The sequence below is a fragment of the Primulina tabacum genome, chromosome 3 (genome assembly GCF_025594145.1).
Source record: "Primulina tabacum isolate GXHZ01 chromosome 3, ASM2559414v2, whole genome shotgun sequence".
In the NCBI taxonomy this organism is placed as follows: domain Eukaryota; kingdom Viridiplantae; phylum Streptophyta; class Magnoliopsida; order Lamiales; family Gesneriaceae; genus Primulina; species Primulina tabacum.
This window is the reverse complement of record NC_134552.1, coordinates 3,188,337-3,207,893: the sequence shown is the minus strand read 5'-3', so window position 1 is coordinate 3,207,893 and position 19,557 is coordinate 3,188,337. Positions and strand designations below refer to the sequence as shown.

Here is a 19,557-nt window from a genome sequence, read left to right as displayed (position 1 = left end):
AGCCTTATATATTTTTATTAATTAAATTAAAATATTATGTATGAAGTGGCAGCTATAAGATTCTCGATCGGCAACAATCACGTGACAGAGATTTGTTTTGCTCATCTTCAACAATATAATAAAATATCGAATAACACACTATCATAACAAAGAAAAATAAATTATATGTTCAAAGATAACAGAATTTAATTATAACTTGAACAAAGATTCACATTTTTACGATCACACAGAACTCATGTGGGACGGTTTTACATATCGATTTTGTTAAATAGATATTCTATTTTAATCACTAATAAAAAATTTATTTTTTTATTGTAAATATAAGAATGATTGATCTGTCTCATGAATAAAAGATATGCAATATCATTATATATACAAATTTAAATATATTTTTTGGAAGCTAATTTTTAAATAGTTGGTCGTTGCCTAGATTGGATCACCACTTAGGTGACGAGGATCGAATGTGTATTGTTATTTTATTATCGACCAATAAACAAAGAATGTGCTAATAATCCATTCACATGTTTTAACTTAAATCCATTTCAATGTAGATTAATGTGTGATTAGACCACAATTATGTGATACTGCCATATAATGACATAATAATTTTAGGCTAGCTGTGGGGCTTGTGACAATTATAGAGTTGGTGTCTTGTGAGACGGTCTCACGAATCTTTATCTGTGAGATGAGTCAATCATACCGATATTCACAATAAAAAATAATACTTCTAGCATAAAAAGTAATATTTTTTTATGGATGACCCAAATAAGAGATCCGTCTCACAAAATACGACCCATGAGACCGTCTCACATAAGTTTTTGCTTTATAATTGTTATTAAATCTTTTTAAAAGTGATTGAAATATAATATTTGGATTGTTGTATTTTTTTATATTTAGAGACCAGAGCTTAGCTCCACTGATTTCACCAGGGATTCTCTGTTTAATGGCTTGAGTTCGAGCCTCTCCAACTCCTAGATTTTGGAATTTCAAAAAAATATATTAAATACTAAAATAATAAATTTATTAATTTTTAGGTTTATTTAAATATAAAATAATGATTCACCATTAATAAACTTGATTATCTGAAAAATGCTTTGATTATTGAAAGGAAATACTAAAAGCAAAGATTATCTTTTTATGAGAGTGAAAAAAAATTGAAACCACGCTTCTATCCAATATTTGAGTTATGACATTATAAAAAATTATTGAGTTTTGGAAAGCGAGAAACGTTCTCTATGTAATTGTAGTTTTTGAAATTAATATCAAAAGAATTCATTTTTATTTAAAATAACGAGCAAAACCAAAATATTTGGATAATTCCTAAGACGATTTACAACATAAAATATAATATATTTTATGTTAAAAATATTAATTTTTATTTTAAATATGAATCAAATTAACTCATTTCACAAAAATAAATCTGTTAATTCGTTCTACAACTCATTATAAAAAATAAATATGTTAGATCGTCTCATAATTCACAACAACTTATTATACGATTACGACAAAATATAGAAAAAGAAAAACATAATTATTTTCTCAAGGAAAACAATAAATACCATTTTTTTTCAGAAGCAAACAGTCGACAAAATAAAGCCATATAATAGCTGCCATGGAATTTGTCATTTTCTTGTTTTCCATTATATTATTATATTATATTTTAAAAAGAATTTATAGGATTGACGGATGAGTCATGCTGATGAGCAAAGATCATATTTTTTTTTCCTTGAAAGACAGAGTGAAGGATCGGGCAGCAAGAAAGAGAACTTTGCGATGAAGATTGGGTGTGGTGGTGTTTTTTCGGTCATATTTCCCATTCAGACTATACTGTATTATTTTTCCGTTTCATCTGTGCACTGTTAACTTTTTTTTGTTTAATCTTTTATTTCCATGTTTTCTTAGCGTACAATCCAGCCATCTTCGTTGTTCCTACGCGTTTCTACTGTATGACTGGTTTGGTTGACTTGTCACACTTGATCTTTCATGGGTTTTGAAATCAAATGGTTGTTGGTTTAATGATCCTGGTTTTACAGTTTCTGGTATGATCAAAATCTGGTTTCTTTTTTTTCTGGGTATGTTCATTTTACTGTGGGGATCTTGCATGATTTTTTTATTGGTCGGGTAATTCTCGAGGCTGCTACTTTTCTGTTTGATAGTGTAAGGTCTTAATTTCGTTAACCAGTTTAATTCAATGCTCACTGTGTGATCTTCTAAGTTATTGATATTTTTACCTTATAAGGTTTTTTCCCACACTCGTTTCTGGAAACCTTGAGATGTTTGGGACTAATTGATTGATTCCTCCATTTTTTTCCATTACTGTGGACAGGGGCTAAGTGATCTTCAACTCAATTCTGTCTTTTATTCTTGAATTGGGTGCTTCCGAGTTTGTTTTAATTGGATTGAGTACCTGGATTACACCATTTGAAGTTCGCGATTGCATCGAAAGAGATGGAAAAGTTGTCGCACACGGATTCGAAACGTATGTACTCGTGGTGGTGGGATAGTCATATTAGCCCCAAGAATTCAAAATGGCTTCAGGAGAATCTGACAGGTATGGCCTGTTTTTTTTGTTTTTATTTTTATTTTTATTTTTTATTTTTATTTTATATATTTCCAGTTTTATTGAAATTATGAACTTAATGGAGAATGATAATTATTTGCTTCTCCGTTCCATCTTCTTCCAACTTGTATATGAGTCTATATTCTGTGAAATTTCTGCTATGTTATATGAAAAAATGGCACAGATATGTCAATATTCACTTCAGAATCGTGTCTATGCTTCAGGTCCTTGGTGTCTTCTGGTTGATGGTTCCTTTTATGTTCAGTTAATTTTAACAAAAGTTAGGCATTACTTTCTCAGGGGGTCGTGGCCATGAATTTAAAATGTTGTATCTTATACCAACTGGGCATTCGACTGGATCGTTATTTATGTATTTTCTGCTGAAAGATTATCTTGTACTTTGATAGATATGGATGCCAAAGTTAAAGTAATGATAAAGCTCATTGAGGAAGATGCAGATTCCTTCGCAAGGAGGGCAGAGATGTATTACAAGAAACGTCCTGAGCTTATGAGAATGGTCGAGGAGTTCTATAGAGCGTATCGTGCATTGGCTGAAAGATATGATCATGCAACTGGTGTGATTCGACATGCACAACGAACTATGGCAGAAGCTTTTCCGAATCAAGTCCCTTCTATGTTTGCTGATGATTCACCGGTGTTTTCTGGAACCGATCCTAGAACGCCTTGTGAGCATGCTTTCAAACAGAATGGAGAATTCACTGATGAATCTGATACCGTTGCAAGAAGGAGGGCTTTAAAACAGCAGCTTAACGACCCCTTTGGGTCAGTTGAAAAGGTGAGGAAGGGCCTTAATTTCGATGAAACGGAGGAAAAAGAGAATACCCAGTTTGAAAAATTATCAAAACCTGATGAAGAACGTGAATCTGAGGAAATCCTAAAGTTGAAGGAATTCATTGCCAAATTGGAAAGTGAGAAGGAAGCTGGCCTTGTTCAATATCAAGAGAGTGTAGATAAACTGTCCCAGCTTGAATTGGAAATTTCTCAAACTCGAGAAGATTTCAGAGTGTTCGTCGACCGCGCAACTAAAGCTGAAAATGAAGTTGTTATCTTGAAGGAATCACTGTCTCAACTAGAATTTGAAAAACAGTTGAAGCTTCAAGAATATGAAAGATCTTTGGAAAGGTTATCCGATCTAGAGGCTATTATCTCTACTGCTCGAGAGGATACCGAGAAATCCAATCAAAGAGCTCGGGTTGCGGAAACAGAAGCACAATCCTTGAGAGTTGAACGGGACAAGATGTCCGTCGAAAAGGAAGCAGCTCTTGGTCAGTACTTGCAATCATTGGAGGCGATATCAAACTTAGAGAACAAACTTCGAGTCACCGAAGAGGATGCTAGTCAGTCGAAAGAGAGAGCAGAAAAGGCGGAGAGTGAAATTGAAATTCTTAAACAAACCATTTCCAAATTAACTGATGACAAGGAGGCTGCAGCTTTTCAATACCAGCAATGCTTGGATACGATTTCCAGTCTAGAGGACAAACTTACACGTGCACAAGAGGAGGCCAAACTCCTTAATCTAGAGATAGATAGCGGAGTATCCAAGTTAAAGGGTGCTGAAGAAAAATGTCTCCAGTTAGAAGGATCGAATCAGTCTCTCCACTCTCAGTTGGAGTCTTTGATGTTGAAGATGGGAACACAAACTCAAGATCTTACAGAAAAGCAGAAGGAATTAGGACAAATATGGGCTTGCTTACAAGAAGAACGGTTACGGTTTGTGGAGGCTGAGACTGCTTTTCAGACTTTGCAGCATTTGCACGCCCAAACTCAGGAAGAGCTGCAGAAGAGGGCTAAACTTTTGGACGTTTCACAGACCCATAATCAGAGTTTGCAAGATGAAGTTCTCAAGGTAAAGGAGAAGAACAAACATCTTGATGAGTTCAATGCATCTTCAGCCTCGTCGATCAAGGAGATGCAAAATGAGATTTCCGATTTAAAAAATTCAAAAGGGAAACTTGAGGAGGAAGTTGAAAATCGAGTAGATGAAAGAAATGCACTGCAGCAAGAAATATATTGCCTAAAAGAGGAATTGAATGATCTGCAAAAGAAGCATCATTCGGTTGTGGACCAGGTGCATATGGTCGGCTTGAATCCAGTCTCCTTTGGACCATCAGTGAGGGAATTGCAGGATGAGAATTCCAACTTGAAAGAAACTTGGGACAGAGAAAGAAGGGATAAAGAAGGTCTAATGGCGAAACTGGAAATTATGGAGCAGCTTCTTGAGAAAAATGCTGTCTTGGAAACCTCTCTATCTGATTTAAATGCTGAGCTAGATGCAGTCAGAGGAAAGATCAAAACATTAGAGCAGTCCTTACAATCTCTTCTGAAGGAGAAATCCTCCCTTCTTGACGAGAAGGCTTCTCTCACGACCCAACTACAGGAAGCAAACAAGAATTTGGAGAGCCTCACAGAGAATAACACCGTTATGGCAAATTCCCTTTCTTATCTTCACGATCAGATCCAGATGTTCGTGGTTAAAGCAAAAACATTAGAAGATTCATGCCTGTTACTAGGAAATGAGAAGGCTGATCTCATCGGTGAGAAGCACAGTTTAAATTCTCAGCTAGAAAACACACTGAAAAGATTGGAAGAGCTTGGAAGACATCATGGAGAACTAGAAGGAAGATACACAGCTCTTGAGAAAGAAAGAGACTCAACTCTTCGCAAAGTTCAAGAGCTGCAGACATCTTTGGAGGTAGCAAGGCAAGAACATGGCAATTACACGCAGATTAGTGAGTCGCGGTTAATAGGTGTTGAAGCTGAAATGCGTGATTTGCACGAAGAATGTTGGTGGAGAAAGAGAGAACTTGATGAAGTGATAGATAATGCCATGATTTTTGAAATTGAGATATTTGTCTTGCAAAAAACTGCTCAAGAGCTGAAACTAAATAATTTCTCCTTGATGAAAAGGAATGAACAACTTTTGGAGAAATCCACTTTGTTTGAAAAGACCATGCTACAGTTAGAGAAGAGCAAAGTTGAGCAACAAGTTGAAATTAAATCTTTGTCCGACCAAGCCTCAAGTCTGAGAGCTGGCACTCGTCAGTTATTGAAAGTTCTGAACATTGTTGACAATCCTGCATTAATGGATAAAGCTGAACAACACCATTTTTATTTCGACCAGCTGTTTAGTACTATTCAAGATTTGAAAACGTCACTCTGCAAAGCCGAGGAAGAAAATCAACATCGGGCCGTTGAATTATCAGTTCTTGTTGAGTGGATTAGGCAGCTAAGACATGAGGCACAAAATCTTGATGTGGAAAAAAGCAATATCGAGCATGAGTTCAAGGAAAGATCTGAGCAGCTCTCATCTGTACAGATCGAGGTAATTAAACACCTCGAGACAAATGAAAATTTGCGGCTAAAATTGAAGGAAGGAGAATGCATAAAGGAAGCACTAATGATTCAGATTGAAGATTTACAGAGAAATGTAATGGTTATGCAAGGCACCTGTGAGACCTTGCGAAGAGAAAAATCAGAAGTTTATGACGAGAAAAGATCCTTGATGGAGAAATTTTTACATTTGGAAGAGGAAAATTGTGCGTTGTGCGATGAAGTTTTAGCTTTGGATAATCACTCCTTGATATTGAGATGCTGTGCCGAAGAGAAATCGATGGCTGTAAGAGAATTGGGTGAAGATCGAAATAAGCTTCATGATGTGAATGGTGTTCTTGTGGGGAAGTTAAGCTCGGCAGAGGGGAGGTTGGAAGAATCAAATATTGAAAATTTCCACCTGAAGCAGCAATTGCAGAGATCAGAGAATGAGCTCAAGATTATTGCTACTGTCAAAGATCAGCTGTCTGATGATATTGAAAATGGGAAAAATGTGCTACATCAGATGAAATTAGAACTTCAAGAAGCTGAACAAAAGATAAACATAGTTGAAAAAAAGAAATTTGAATTGCATAAAATTGTGGAAGAGCTGAAATTTGAGAGCAATGAGTTTAAGACTATTAGAGATGACCAAGAGAATCAGATTTTCAATCTTTCCACAACGAATGACCATTTGAGCGTGGAGAATAATCGTCTGCGTGAAGCAAGTCAGATTCTGGAAGGTAAGCTTCATGATTTGCATGAAGAGCTCAAGAAGAGCAAAAGCAATGGGGAAAATCTGAAAAATGAGCTGAAAATGAAAGAACAGGAGATTGACGAGTTGGAAATTAAGGCTACATCAGCTTTTGGCCAATTACAGTACTCCATGGTCTATCAGCTTCTTTTCAAGCAAAAGTTTCACGAGCTCGAAGGAGCATGTCTGGACTATATTGATCAAAACGAAGGTCTCAAAAATCAACTTGCTGCATTTCGCCCTGAAATTGTTTCCTTGAAGGCATGTGTAGCCTCCCTGGAGAACCATACAGATCGACAGATTAAGCTTCAAAATCCTGAAGATGATGAACTGCAGGTATTATTGAGTACCCTAAATATATTGCAACCGGCTGATCTGACGTTAAACAAATCTTTCATGCTTGCAGTATTCTTTTGTGTTAATTATTGAAGTAGTATTCCCCATTGGCTGACATAATTCTTCTGGTAAAAACAACATTATATTCCCAAATGCGCACAATCTAGCTATGGACAGTTGATAATGGTTCTGCATGGTTATGAACAAAATCTTCTACGGTTACTTGAAGTAGATGGACAGTTTATAACGCCAGAAATTTATGATGTGAAATATAATCATTACGTAATACAGATTGGTCAAGTTTTTTGCCTTCGGTTTTAATTGTCTTTTATGTAGTGAAGGCCTTAGCTTTTTAATCATTGTCTTGGTTTCTTGATTTTGATTCACAGACATCTTACATTAAACAAGTATGTGTAATATTTTATTTGGTGGAAAAAAATTCGAGAGAGTTGTTTAAGAATTATTTTACGTGTAGCTTTGTTGTTTCGAAACTTGCTCATATTGATAATATTCATTAATCAGATGAACTGCAAATTAGGATAAAACTCTTCTGTGCTAACATGAGTGTAACACTGACCACTGCGAAGCTTTAATTGCTGTATGCAATGATGCATTATCTTGGATTAGGAATAATAAAGAGTTTGTTACGTTCTCGGTTATAGACTTAGTCGATGATATGTCTTGAGTTTTAGAGGATCTGTGTGCGGATGTCTTATCCGTTTTTTGTGATCATTAAATGTTTATATATATATATATATATGATCTCGTTTCTTATATATAAAAAAAAGATTTTATACTTCCTAATGTGCGTATAATTTATTAAAAATTTCCACTCAGCATCCACCAGTCATTGGTTTTAACTACAGCTACGTTTTTGTTTGTTTGTTTGTTTTAGGGTGCTGAAGTTATAAATGATTTGCAAGGAATTGATTTCAATGAGGATGAGAAGGCCCCAATGCAAGATATGCTGTCAGACTTGCGTGATCTGCATGCCAGACTTCAGGCCTATGAAAAGGCATCAGCTGTGACAAGGGAGGCCATGGTTCAAGAAAGGATCGATCTACATTCTAAACTGGACACTTCATTAAGGCAAATTGAGTTTCTAAAATCAGAGAGTTGGCGTTACAGAAGAAGTCTGAAGCAAACATCTGAAATCTCCGAGGCCGAAAATACACTTCTGATGAAAGACATAATGCTTGATCAGATATCGAATGGTTCACCTTATGGAGTCAGCAGTAGAGAAACGATTGATACGGATAATCAAATTGTTGAGTTACCAGAAAATATAGATCCGATAAAGAACCATAAAGCTGGGTTTCTTGCCTCAGATGATCCGATTGTCAAAGAGTCTAGCATGGACAAGTTAGAGACCTCAAAAATATTTTCTGGGTCTGTTCAAGAAGAGAACAAGAAGAAGGTGTTGGAACGGCTGGACTCCGATGTTCAGAAACTGGCGAATCTGCAAATCACAGTTCAAGACTTGAAGAGAAAACTTCAGGTTACAGAAAAGGGAAAGCGTGGCAAATCTGTGATTGAATGTGAAGCACTTAAGGGTAAGCTTGAAGAAGCTGATGTAGCCATCATAAAATTGTTTGATTTCAATGGCAGATTGATAAAAACAGTTGAACATAGCACTTTCTCTGATGTTAAGTCATCGTTTGACTTAGAAGGGGATGGAAATGCAAGGAGAAGGGTGTCTGAGCAGGCACGACGGATGTCTGAAAAAATCGGGAGGCTGCAGCTGGAGGTACAAAAATTACAGTTTATTTTACTCAAGCTCAGTGATGAAAAAGAAGCAAAACCTAATATATCAGATATAAAACGAAGAGTTGTTCTGCGTGATTATCTGTACGGAGGAAGAACTGGCCAGGGCCGGAAGAAGGCACCGTATTGTGGATGCTTCGAGCCTTCCACTGTTGATCATTGAAGTCTTTGTGTGCTTATACTTTAGAAGCCCCATGTTTGAGGAGACTAGTTTCCTAGTTGTTTCTAAATAATCTGTTAGGTGCTTGCAAATTTCTAATGTGTCTGTTGAAAATTAGAGACTATTTTCTGGGATATATTCCATTTTTACTTACTCTAGCTCAAAGAAACAAACTCTGCACCCAGGATTTTCGTAAAGAGACTCAACCTAGTGTTTCTCGTGGAATAAAATTTATGTTTAGTAATTTTATTTTTTAATCTAGCTTGCTCCTGCTCTGCATTCCAGGATTAAACTATTCCATCGTGAAGTTGTAAAGGGCACAAGAGTTATTATAGTTATACTAATAGTCAAGAGGAGCCTAAACTTGTTGACCATTCCACTATTAATTGCCAAGTCTATTAAATATCAGAACATAGACAAGAAATTCTCTCGATTCTGCGTGCTGGAACATCTTTCTTATTTGTCCCACGTAGAGTCGTCATGGCCGGTAAAGATATTTTACCACACTGGAGAAATTTGTATATCAGAATTCGAGATAGTTACTGATTAATTATGCTGTGTTCAATATGTTAGGATTTGGAAGGTGTGCGTATATGTGTTTTAACATCTGGAAAGTTTAACCGAACAACTAAAATAAAAAAAGATACTGAAAATGTCTTAACTATGTTAACGTGGGTAGAAAGTATCCAAAATAATAAAGTTGGGAGATGGATTTTTTGCACAAAAGTGCTCTTGATGGACGATCGGACACTAGTCATGTAACAAAATTATTTGATAATAAGACAAAAGACATGTTAAACACTGTTTGGTTTATGAGATAAAATGACTAATTATTTGTAAAATACGAACCAAATTTTAAATGAAACGCATATATTTGTGATCATTTAATAGCTTATTATTCACACCAAAAGATAGTGATCAAGAGTTTCCCAACATAAAGATGTTAGATGTCCCACATCGGTTGGATAAAATAGAGTTGTATATATGGTCTTGGACAATCTTCCACCTTTGAGCTAGTTTTTGAGGTTGAGTTAGGTCTGTTAAATTGACTTGAAATGTTTGGGCCTAATAAATCGATTGTCAAGATGGGGGCCCAATAAGGAAGTCAAGGCCAACGGGTATATCAGTGGAGACGTCAATACAGTTGGGAGGGATTCTGGTTTTCTTCTTGATTCACGGTTACGCTCGGGAAAAGAAGAAGAAGGAGAGAGAGTTTCGAAACCTCCAGTTGAGATTGAGTCCAGGCGAGCTGAAATACTCCATTGATCCACCTACAAAAGCTGCAAGGGAGAATAGTTACTGGGAAATCACAGGGCTCTAAATTTCTTGCGATTCTCGGGTATTGGGTTTGTGATAGAGAGAAAAGATCAAGAAAGAGTTGAGTTGTAACCTGTGAATATTCTCTGATTCATAAATAAAATTGTTTCCTTCTTCCCGTGGACGTAGATCACTTGTGATCGAACCACGTAATTGCTCTGTTCTTCTTTTATTTCTTGTGCTTGGTTACTGGAGTTGTGAAATCTTTGCTGTTTGTGATCTTGGATTGGTTTCTTTGTAATATCAAACTTGTTAGACATTTCATAACAAGGTCCAAGTTCCAATCTTAACATGATATCAGAGCTCCTGGGCGTGAGGGAGTGTGTTAGTTGTCCCACATCGGTTGGATAAAATACTTCCAATCTTTAACAAAAGAGTGGCAATAGCTGTAACTATTAACTCCCGTGTGTATGTTGGCGTATGATGGTATGTAAACTCATATTGTTACATATAACATGTAAAGATCCGCTATGTGCTGTTTTAAAATGGAGTGGCTATGGAGGTGGGACATATGCTACTAGCGAGTCGCTATGGCGGAGAATAGCGGAGCGACTCTGCTGTAAGTTGTTAGCTGCTGTGGTGGTATAGTATATGTTGTGGTATCATGAATGATGAGCAGAAGTCCAGGGATTTCCTGCATGCATCATGAACATTACAAGGAGTACTTGTTTGTTTATATAATACAGGCATTACTGGTTTGCATCCCTATGGGACATTGATGTCATTGCTTTTCTGAAGTAGTTGTAATCTGGGTTTGCATCATTACGGATTTACGGGACATTGATCTGTAAAAGTACTTGTACGGCAACATGACCACGCAAATCAAGCTCGAACAATTTCAGAAATCTTAAGGATCGATTTCTCTTGATGAAAGTTGAGATATACAACTTTGAAAGAGCACAAATATGCGCACCTTTTCAACCTACAGGCTACACATCACATGCCACAAGTTTTACACTCGTCTCTTCATTTTTTCCTAATAATGATAGTTTGAGGCTATTCGTCTCACACATTGCTGCTATATTTTTGTGAATCCTCATCACTCATTTTCTGCTTGCATCCAGTGTGCATCATATAATTGCATGCCCCCACAGCTTCTCCCACAGTCAAAAACAGCCATTCTTGGCCTATTGTTTCTATGAATTTACCCTTGTTCAGCTTCTTTATCACCTCGGCCCCTGGGTTGGCTAACGCTAACTGCACAATCACGTTTCAAAGTCGAAACAACGAACATATTATGACGTAAGTATTTTTGCATATGGTAAAGCTCAAATATTACTTGGACTATTCATTGACACAACGATTTATTTAAAAAAATAAACAGATTACCTTTAGCCCTCTTCGATCCATGATCTTCTTTACCTCATCAAGCATGCTAATGCCACTTGTATCAATGTTCCCAACAGCTGCCCCACGTTTCCAAAAAACCAGTCAAAAAGGATCGTGTTTGAGCATCACATGTTCATGTTTCGAAAGTAATCATGTAACTTAGCTTACCACTCATGTCTAGTATCACGTACTGTAATTCGGTTTCTCCCGATGACTTTAACTTTTCTTCCTCGTCATCGATCCATCTCGAAATTCTGTTACAAATCAAGCCAAGAACTAGTTAATACTGATGCCATAATACTACTTGCTGATTAATCACGAGTTGATTTTTTTATGGTACCTTTCTCTCAAATAGATAGCATTAGCAAAATAAATAGGTGCATCAATCTCAAGAATGAGAACTCCCGGAACATTGTTGGTGTTTGGATACTGCTCAACACTTCTGTACACCTTAGAGTCTGGAATATTACCAAGAACTAAAGTCTTTGGCCTTGCAACAAACAACAGTACCCTCAAAATAGACAGTCCAATCTGCAAGTTTTTTCATGTATTAAAATCATATGTTAATCCAAATCACGATTCCACGTTAAATAAAAAATCATGTCAACAGAAATTTGAACTTGTACCGCGAGGACTAGGCCGATCTCGATGTCGGCAAAGACAACTCCTACGTAGGCACTAATGCATACCAAGAAGTCGAATTTATCGACATGATACAGATGGATGGCGGCTTTGTAGTCTATGAGGCCGAGCATGGCGGCGATGATGATCGAGGACAGGACCACGAGTGGGGTGTAATGGAATAATGGTGTGAGAAACAACAACGTTAACATCACCGCAAATGCCATCACTATGTTGGAAACTGCTGTCTTGCATCCTGCATTGAAGTTCACCGCTGTCCTCGAAAATGGGCCTGCAAATATCCATTTGTTAATAATAATGGCTAGTCTGTGGGCCTTAGTTTCGATCGGGTTTAGGCCGATATGGTTACCTGTGGTGAGGTAACAAGAGGTGAAAGAACCAGCAATGTTCATGAATCCAAAGGCTATCATCTCTTTGTTCCCATCAATGTTGTAATTCTTGAACATTGCAAAGCTTCTCCCCACTGCTATTCCTTCCTGTCATTTCAACATTTTGTTAGCAAAATTCCATTTAAACCTCATATAATTTGTATCTTTGACTTATATCAATCAATAATATTCATTTTTCAGTCATTCATCGAAAGGAGACACTTCAAGAAAATCCGATGAATTGAGAGATCTGGAAACAAACATTCTCTATCATTTCTTGATTCGAATCCGCAGTGGAGCTGTAGTCTATTTTTGTATTCCTCATAGATTCACACAATATTTCAAAATTTAAAATGAATTTAAATATTTTTTTTAAAAAAATGTTTCTTTTTGTTTTTTAATATCGAAAGAGAAGAGGTATGTGTAGCAATTTATTTTACAGATTAAGATGTGATATAATTGGTCACATCAATTGTTTGTAAGTGTGGGAATTCCATGAGAAATTTGTTTTTTCTCCTTATTTTTCAGGAAACCCAATTTAAGTTAATCCAGACCATTCTTATATTAATAATGGCAGTGATAGTGAAGTTGTGTGCTCCATATGCATGATTGGGGTTGTCAATTTGGTTAACTCGGACAAATTATGCTTCATGATATCTCATGTATGGACCCATCAAGCGATCAGACTCAAACCAAATTTCGAACTTCTGACTCAAGTGGTCCATGATGGACCTTGTATGCTCTCCTATAAATATCATGCTCACTTCTAACAGTTTTTTTCATGATTTAAGGTCTAGAATAAGTCAGAGATCTGAATTCAAGCTACTGTCTTATGCTGAAATCGAACCTTATATTTTTAGATCATATAAAAATTTAAAGCTCTCATTTTGGTCCACACAACTTGCAAATATATATGTAATTGCATTTATTGCCACTTTATTTAGTATATATTTTTTACATGTAATATAGTCTCATTTTTGTGATATAATATATGGAGATGATATTTTATATATATATAGAAATTAAATATTTGAAGTAAAAGAAAAGAAAGTACTCACAGCTAGAGCAATGACACCCGTGACTATCCCGGTTCTGATAGCTGTCGTCAGATATTTTGACCCGAATTCCATATCCATTATTGATGCTGGATTTATCCCTTTCTTCAATTTTCCTATCTGCGTTAATACAAAATTCATCAACTTTTTTTCCCTATCTATCTATCTATGAACCAGAACCAAATTCATATTCCAAATTAAATACATATTCCGAAATTTCGAAATCATCATCAACCGGTTCGGTTCGTCGGAATATATAATATATATTGATACCTATTTTGTGCTTTTATTTGATGCATGTTTATGAATGAATCAAAGTTAAAGTATACATTGGAATGTGGAAAGTTGGTGATTATTTGTGGTAAAGTGATTTGTCCTAAAGTGTTCAACAATTATCATGTGCAAGACAAGAAAAGATCGAAGAATTGTATTGTCAATGCCAAACACGAGTGAAATTACAAAAAGGTCCTCACCACTTGGACTCCATGTTTCTCCGCATGAGTAAGGTAAACCAGCAAACTTCCCAATATCACAGACGTTAATGGGGCCATCGCGGATACCCAGAACATGTTTGGCTTCTTTTTGCTCTGCATGCAACCAAAATTTCAATAATTAAATTAATTTAGTCTCTCTCTCTTTTTAAAATAATAAAAAAATAACATGAAGTAAATTCAATCAATAGTAAATAATAAATAAAACTACATTTGTTAAGATATGTGCTTTTGACTTAACTCAACTTCAAAAACCAATTCGAAAAAGATGATTATTCAAGTCCATATATGCAACTTTCAGGGAATTTATCCAAATTATGTGAGACAACTAACATACACAAATCACACCGAAATGGACGTCTGGAGCGTGAAGTTTACAAGCCAACAGATGTCTCAATTATAGACAGTCCAATACAAAACGGTGGAAGCTCTGATACCATGTTAAGATTGAAATTTTGACTCAACTAAACCCAGAAAGCTAGCTCAATGAAAGATGATTGTCCAAGTCCATATATGCAACTTTTAGTTATTTTATCCCATCGATATGAGATAATTAACGAAAGTTCTTATATTTTTTTTTTCTCTTGGCGAGTGGTTTTTAGTTTTCAAAATTAGGTCGAAGCCAAATCAAGCAGAAATCGAGTCGAGTCATGCCGGTCTATATTACAATTTACCTATAGTTTGCATATAACTATATACTTAATTCACAAATATTGTAAATTTCCTAACCTCCTAATACTCCTCCTACAGCCTTTTGTATATGATGCATAAACTAAATAAATGTGATTTTAGATTTTATATATATTAATGAACTTACAAGGTATCTTGCACTTAGGAGGTAGAAAAGAAACACAATTCCCAGCACTGCACTTTCCCATTTCCACTGCACATACAAAATATATCAATTAGATATATTGATGGTTTCTAATCAAATGGAAAAAATAAATGAAAATTCATAATTTGTTGATTTTTAATTATTATATTATATGAATTTGTCTGATTAAATTTATTGTCGTGTCTTCTCCTGGAAAAAGAGTTGGACCACGCAAGCACCATAATTTAATTTCATATGTTACATCAATCGATTAACATTTTATGATCCGTAGATAGTGCATGGCAGCACCCTTACGGCTAATATACAGAGATTAAGGTCGGTGAGTACTTGTATATTTTGAGTACAATAAAGGTAATTTATTTATTTTTTTAAAATCAATATCCGATATCATATTAGTATTCTAAAGAATTAAAGAAAAGTGCAAAAAAAATGACCAATTTATTATTTGTACTTGTAAGACCAAATTTTTACACAGGTTTTTTAAAATTTAAATATCTAATTACTCGTTTTCGTGTTCGTATTTTTCCAATAATTCTTTTATATCAGATTGAAACTCAAAATCAATAACATGTTCTTTCTTTTTATTCAATACAAATCAATTGAAAAATATGCAGAACAATCTATTTTAAAAAAAATTGAAAAATATACAAATTCTATATATTACGTTACGCGACTGCCTAGGCAAGCGACTAGGTAACATAGACGGTCGATTTTTTTTACAATGTCCAGAGGCATGATCTATCAAAAAATCGGACCACCCAACATTTAGGCGCCGCTTAGGCTTTTTTAGAACACTACATATACGTGATAAAGTGAAAACAGACCGACTTACGGGACGAATTTTGTAATTTTCGGATATTTTACATAAAGTTTGAGACGGCTTCTCTATGTATATTAACTTATCATGTATTATTTCGCTAAACAGTATACTTAGATCATATGGAAATTACAGAGTAGTATAATATGAAGAGTAGACCTGGTGAGTTTGAGAAAAAACGGAGCGCATGACGGAGATAACATCAGTGTCATGAGTGAAATGGTCGAGCCCGAAAATCCCTTTCAGCTGCTGCAGGGACACCACCGTCGCAGCTCCGCCCATGAACCCCACTATCGTTGCATGCGACAGAAAATCCACGATAAACCCTAGCCTGAACCGAAACATACACGGTAATCAATCTACGTACTGATCAATAGCAATTAATGGACGAAAAAAGGGGTAAAAATAAGAAAGTATTTGTCGAAATGGAGAACCTGAAAATGCCCAAGGCGGCTTCGAAAATCCCAGTAAATAGAGTAGCTGTGAAAGCAAGATGAAGATAGAGTGTCGGGTTCTCAATCGGGTTCACCACCGTGCTCAGCATGGAACCTGTAAGCAGCGACCCGACTGCGACGGTACCCACCGCCACATCTCTTGAACTCCCCATCATAGCATATATCAATGGCGGAACAAAGCTCGAATCTGTGGCGGTATACAGTTAGTAATTAACGAACGCTGATCAAATTAGCTGGTACGAGGATTTAACATATTGTAGTTATGTTATGTACTCACAGAGGCCCTGAACCGCGGGCAAGTTGGCAAGCTTCGCGTAGCTAATCCCTTGAGGGATGGCGAGGCTGGCTATGGTGATTCCGGCGATAAGGTCAGCTTTGAAGAACTCTAAGGTGTAGCGAGGACCCCACTCGAGGACCGGGAACAGGTACTGCAGGCCAAGAGCAAACTTTTTCCTAGGCGGTTGGTTCTTGAACTGGCGGAGAGGGTCGTCAGGGAACAATGTTTCCTTCAACGTGTTCTTAAGTGACTTCACGAATGGCTGCGGCGGCGGAATCACCACACGGTGGCTTGCGGCGGAGTTGAAGTTGTAGGTGTTCGACGATGGATATGATTGGTCAGTGTCGTTGCCCATTTTAGGAAACGGAATTAAATTCTTTACCGGATCAGTGTCCCGCTATTGAATTTCTTTCCAAAACTGATCAAATGTAAAATACAATATGATTTGTTTTCTGCATAAAATATGGAAAAGCAGAGAATTAAATTCTTTTGGCTTGACGGGATGTTCCACAACTTGGACGGGTTTTATAGAGGAAAAATGATCATGTGATCAATTAGACTACGTACGGTGTCAACGGTCTGAAATTTCATTAAAAAAGATTTAGATAATAAAATTATTTGAAAAAAATTATCCATAAAATTGAACTTTTTTCCATAAAAAAATTGTGTGTGCATATCTTTAGTGTGTTTTCTTGACAAATTAATGTAATGGTCTCCCAAAATTTTATAACTTCGTTTTATTGTTTCTATATTCTATAGGATACGTCTCTTGTGAGATGGTCTCACGAATATTTATCTATGAGACGGGTCAACCTTACCGATATTCACAATAAAAAGTAATATCTTAGCATAAAAAATAATAATTTTTCATGGATGACCCAAATAAGATATCCGTCTCACAAAATACGATCCATAAAACCGTCTCACACAAGTTTTTGTCTATTCTATATTACATGGTTGAGTAGTTGAATATAGGTAAGATAACTTTACGCTACTACAGTTTATGGGATAAGACGATGAAAAATATGTGTTGATCATAAATTGAAATATAAATATAATATGACTATTTTTAACTCAGATGTTTTGCAAAATTAGTTGAGTCGAACACGATATCATACAAAGACGTTAATTCACATCGTTAGTATAAAAGCTAGTCTAATATAAGAAAATTTACTGTGTACTTTAACAATAATATAATAAACAAGATTTTATTATAAACTCGATTTTAGTATATGTGCCATAACAATATAATTTTCAAATATCTAAACTCAAATTGTATGATATAAATAAAACTTTACACGACAAATTTTAAATAAAGAATTATATACATATTTAAAAAAAATTATAATTGTTTATAAAACAGGCCGACGCCCAAAAAATTATGTGGTGTACATGTAGTAAAAATACGAACGACATTAAGCAGAAGGTACGAAGTACAATGAGTGTGTCCATGCTGGACCAACGTGTGTGCCGAAAAATTCTAATATAAAATTTTAAAAAAAATATCCCAAATTTTTAAAAAAAATTAATATAGAGAATATTCAAAATCTTCTGGTGGGCAGCGTAAATTAAGTGAAGTGACGTAACTATTTCCTGATTTTTGAATTTTCAGCATAGAGGTTACGTACAAATTAGCTATTTCTAATATTAAGCAATTCGATGTAATTATAAGTGGGTTTCTTTTAAAAATAATAATAATAAGGACGGTGGAATTTTGTAAAACTAAGGCAAAAACTCCACAATTAATGAGAGACGCAACAATATTTAGGTGTTAATTTGTTTTATTATTTTTTTTAGAACTTTGAAACATATCTTATTTAATAAAATAAAACAATCGACGATATACCAAAAATGAGAATTGAAACTCAAATTCAATAATTTGAAAGATAGGTCGTCTTAAAATGGTGAACCGATCAACTATTTTTCTTCAAAAATTTCTTTATATGTAAAAATTAAATCACTTATCTTTAAAAAAGTTTGTAATATTTTTTTAAAAAAATATTTATTTATTTAAATATGCGGTGGTTTAGTTTTCGGAAAAATTAAAAAAGTGTATGTGTATCAATCTACTTATTTTTTATTTTATTTTTACTAGTGATATGATTATTAATAACGATAGTCTGAATATGCACATTTTTTAATTACGTAATTCAAATTCTATGGAAAATGGAAATGCTTGATCAGTTATATGATTATGTTAAAAATACTTATTATTAGTATCCATATAAATGGATGATGAAATTTTCTTGGTTTATTATAGAGAAAATTGTAATGTTAATCTCCATGAAAATCGACATAAATTTTTTGTTTTTGATCCTTTTGTTGGTTAGGTGTCAGCTAGATATGTCAATGGGTGGGTATGACCAAACACAAGACCCGTTCCATGAAGAAAACTTTGACTCATTATCCGCCCTACCCAAGGTTAAATATTTTTCGGACCATCCCACCTCGAATACGAAACGGGACATGGTAGACCCGTGAGACCCGAATTTTTTAAAATAAAACCAGTAATCTTTTTTCTCACATAACTTAATTATGAAACAGACAAGCCTTTAAATACAATAACAATAGAAAATTAATTCATATCTTTGACCACACTTGATAATAACAAACAAAATATTTTTACAACATAAAGAATTACATAAAAAAAGATTTATTAGCTCTCCAAAAAAATCTTGACATCCTCAAAAATAATTCATAACATAACTTAAACAGATCAATATAAAATTAGCGAGTAGACAATATTTCAAACATATTTTTCGGGATCATCTTCCTCTTCATCAAGAATGGTGGGACAAATTGGTAAACTACTTGAAAATTAACTTCAAAATTAAAGAGATAACGTACATTGAAAAAATAAAACTGTAATTTAAAACTGTAATTTAAAAAGAGAAAGTAGTAACAAAATTAAAATGAAAGTACAATGACAAAATAAAACTGTGATTTATTTACATTTCACCTCACCGCACAACCATCTTCACGAGTATATCAATGCCTCCAAAGTCGTTGGATTAAGCCTACTAAGAAGAAGACTAACTATTCTTCCACTATTGCTAAAAGCAGATTC

At 35.0% G+C, this 19,557-nt stretch overlaps 2 protein-coding genes across 6 annotated transcripts; one reads left to right on the top strand and one right to left on the bottom strand.

The window, feature by feature from the left end:
• Positions 1-1,632: 1,632 nt before the first annotated feature.
• Positions 1,633-9,062, top strand: LOC142539348 (protein NETWORKED 1D-like). 5 transcript variants are annotated; one of them, XM_075644755.1, is made up of 4 exons: positions 1,633-1,784; positions 2,327-2,551; positions 2,968-6,980; positions 7,876-9,062. In XM_075644755.1, the coding sequence occupies exons 2-4, from the start codon at positions 2,449-2,451 to the stop codon at positions 8,905-8,907; spliced, it is 5,148 nt and encodes a 1,715-aa protein (XP_075500870.1). In that variant the 5' UTR covers positions 1,633-1,784; positions 2,327-2,448; the 3' UTR covers positions 8,908-9,062. The 5 variants fall into 5 exon arrangements, with proteins under 5 accessions (XP_075500870.1, XP_075500872.1, XP_075500871.1 ...); XM_075644757.1 differs by having other exon boundaries at positions 1,654-1,789; XM_075644756.1 differs by having other exon boundaries at positions 1,661-1,803.
• Positions 9,063-11,043: 1,981 nt separating this feature from the next.
• LOC142539350 (sulfate transporter 3.1-like) lies at positions 11,044-17,001 on the bottom strand. The gene is made up of 12 exons (XM_075644758.1): positions 16,491-17,001; positions 16,193-16,400; positions 15,918-16,089; positions 14,924-14,989; positions 14,089-14,202; positions 13,619-13,735; positions 12,542-12,668; positions 12,177-12,463; positions 11,891-12,081; positions 11,719-11,804; positions 11,551-11,627; positions 11,044-11,418 (listed from the first exon to the last, which is right to left on the bottom strand). Exons 1-12 carry the CDS (start codon positions 16,843-16,845, stop codon positions 11,227-11,229), a joined length of 1,992 nt encoding a protein of 663 aa, XP_075500873.1. The 5' UTR covers positions 16,846-17,001; the 3' UTR covers positions 11,044-11,226.
• Between the last annotated feature and the right edge of the window lie 2,556 nt (positions 17,002-19,557).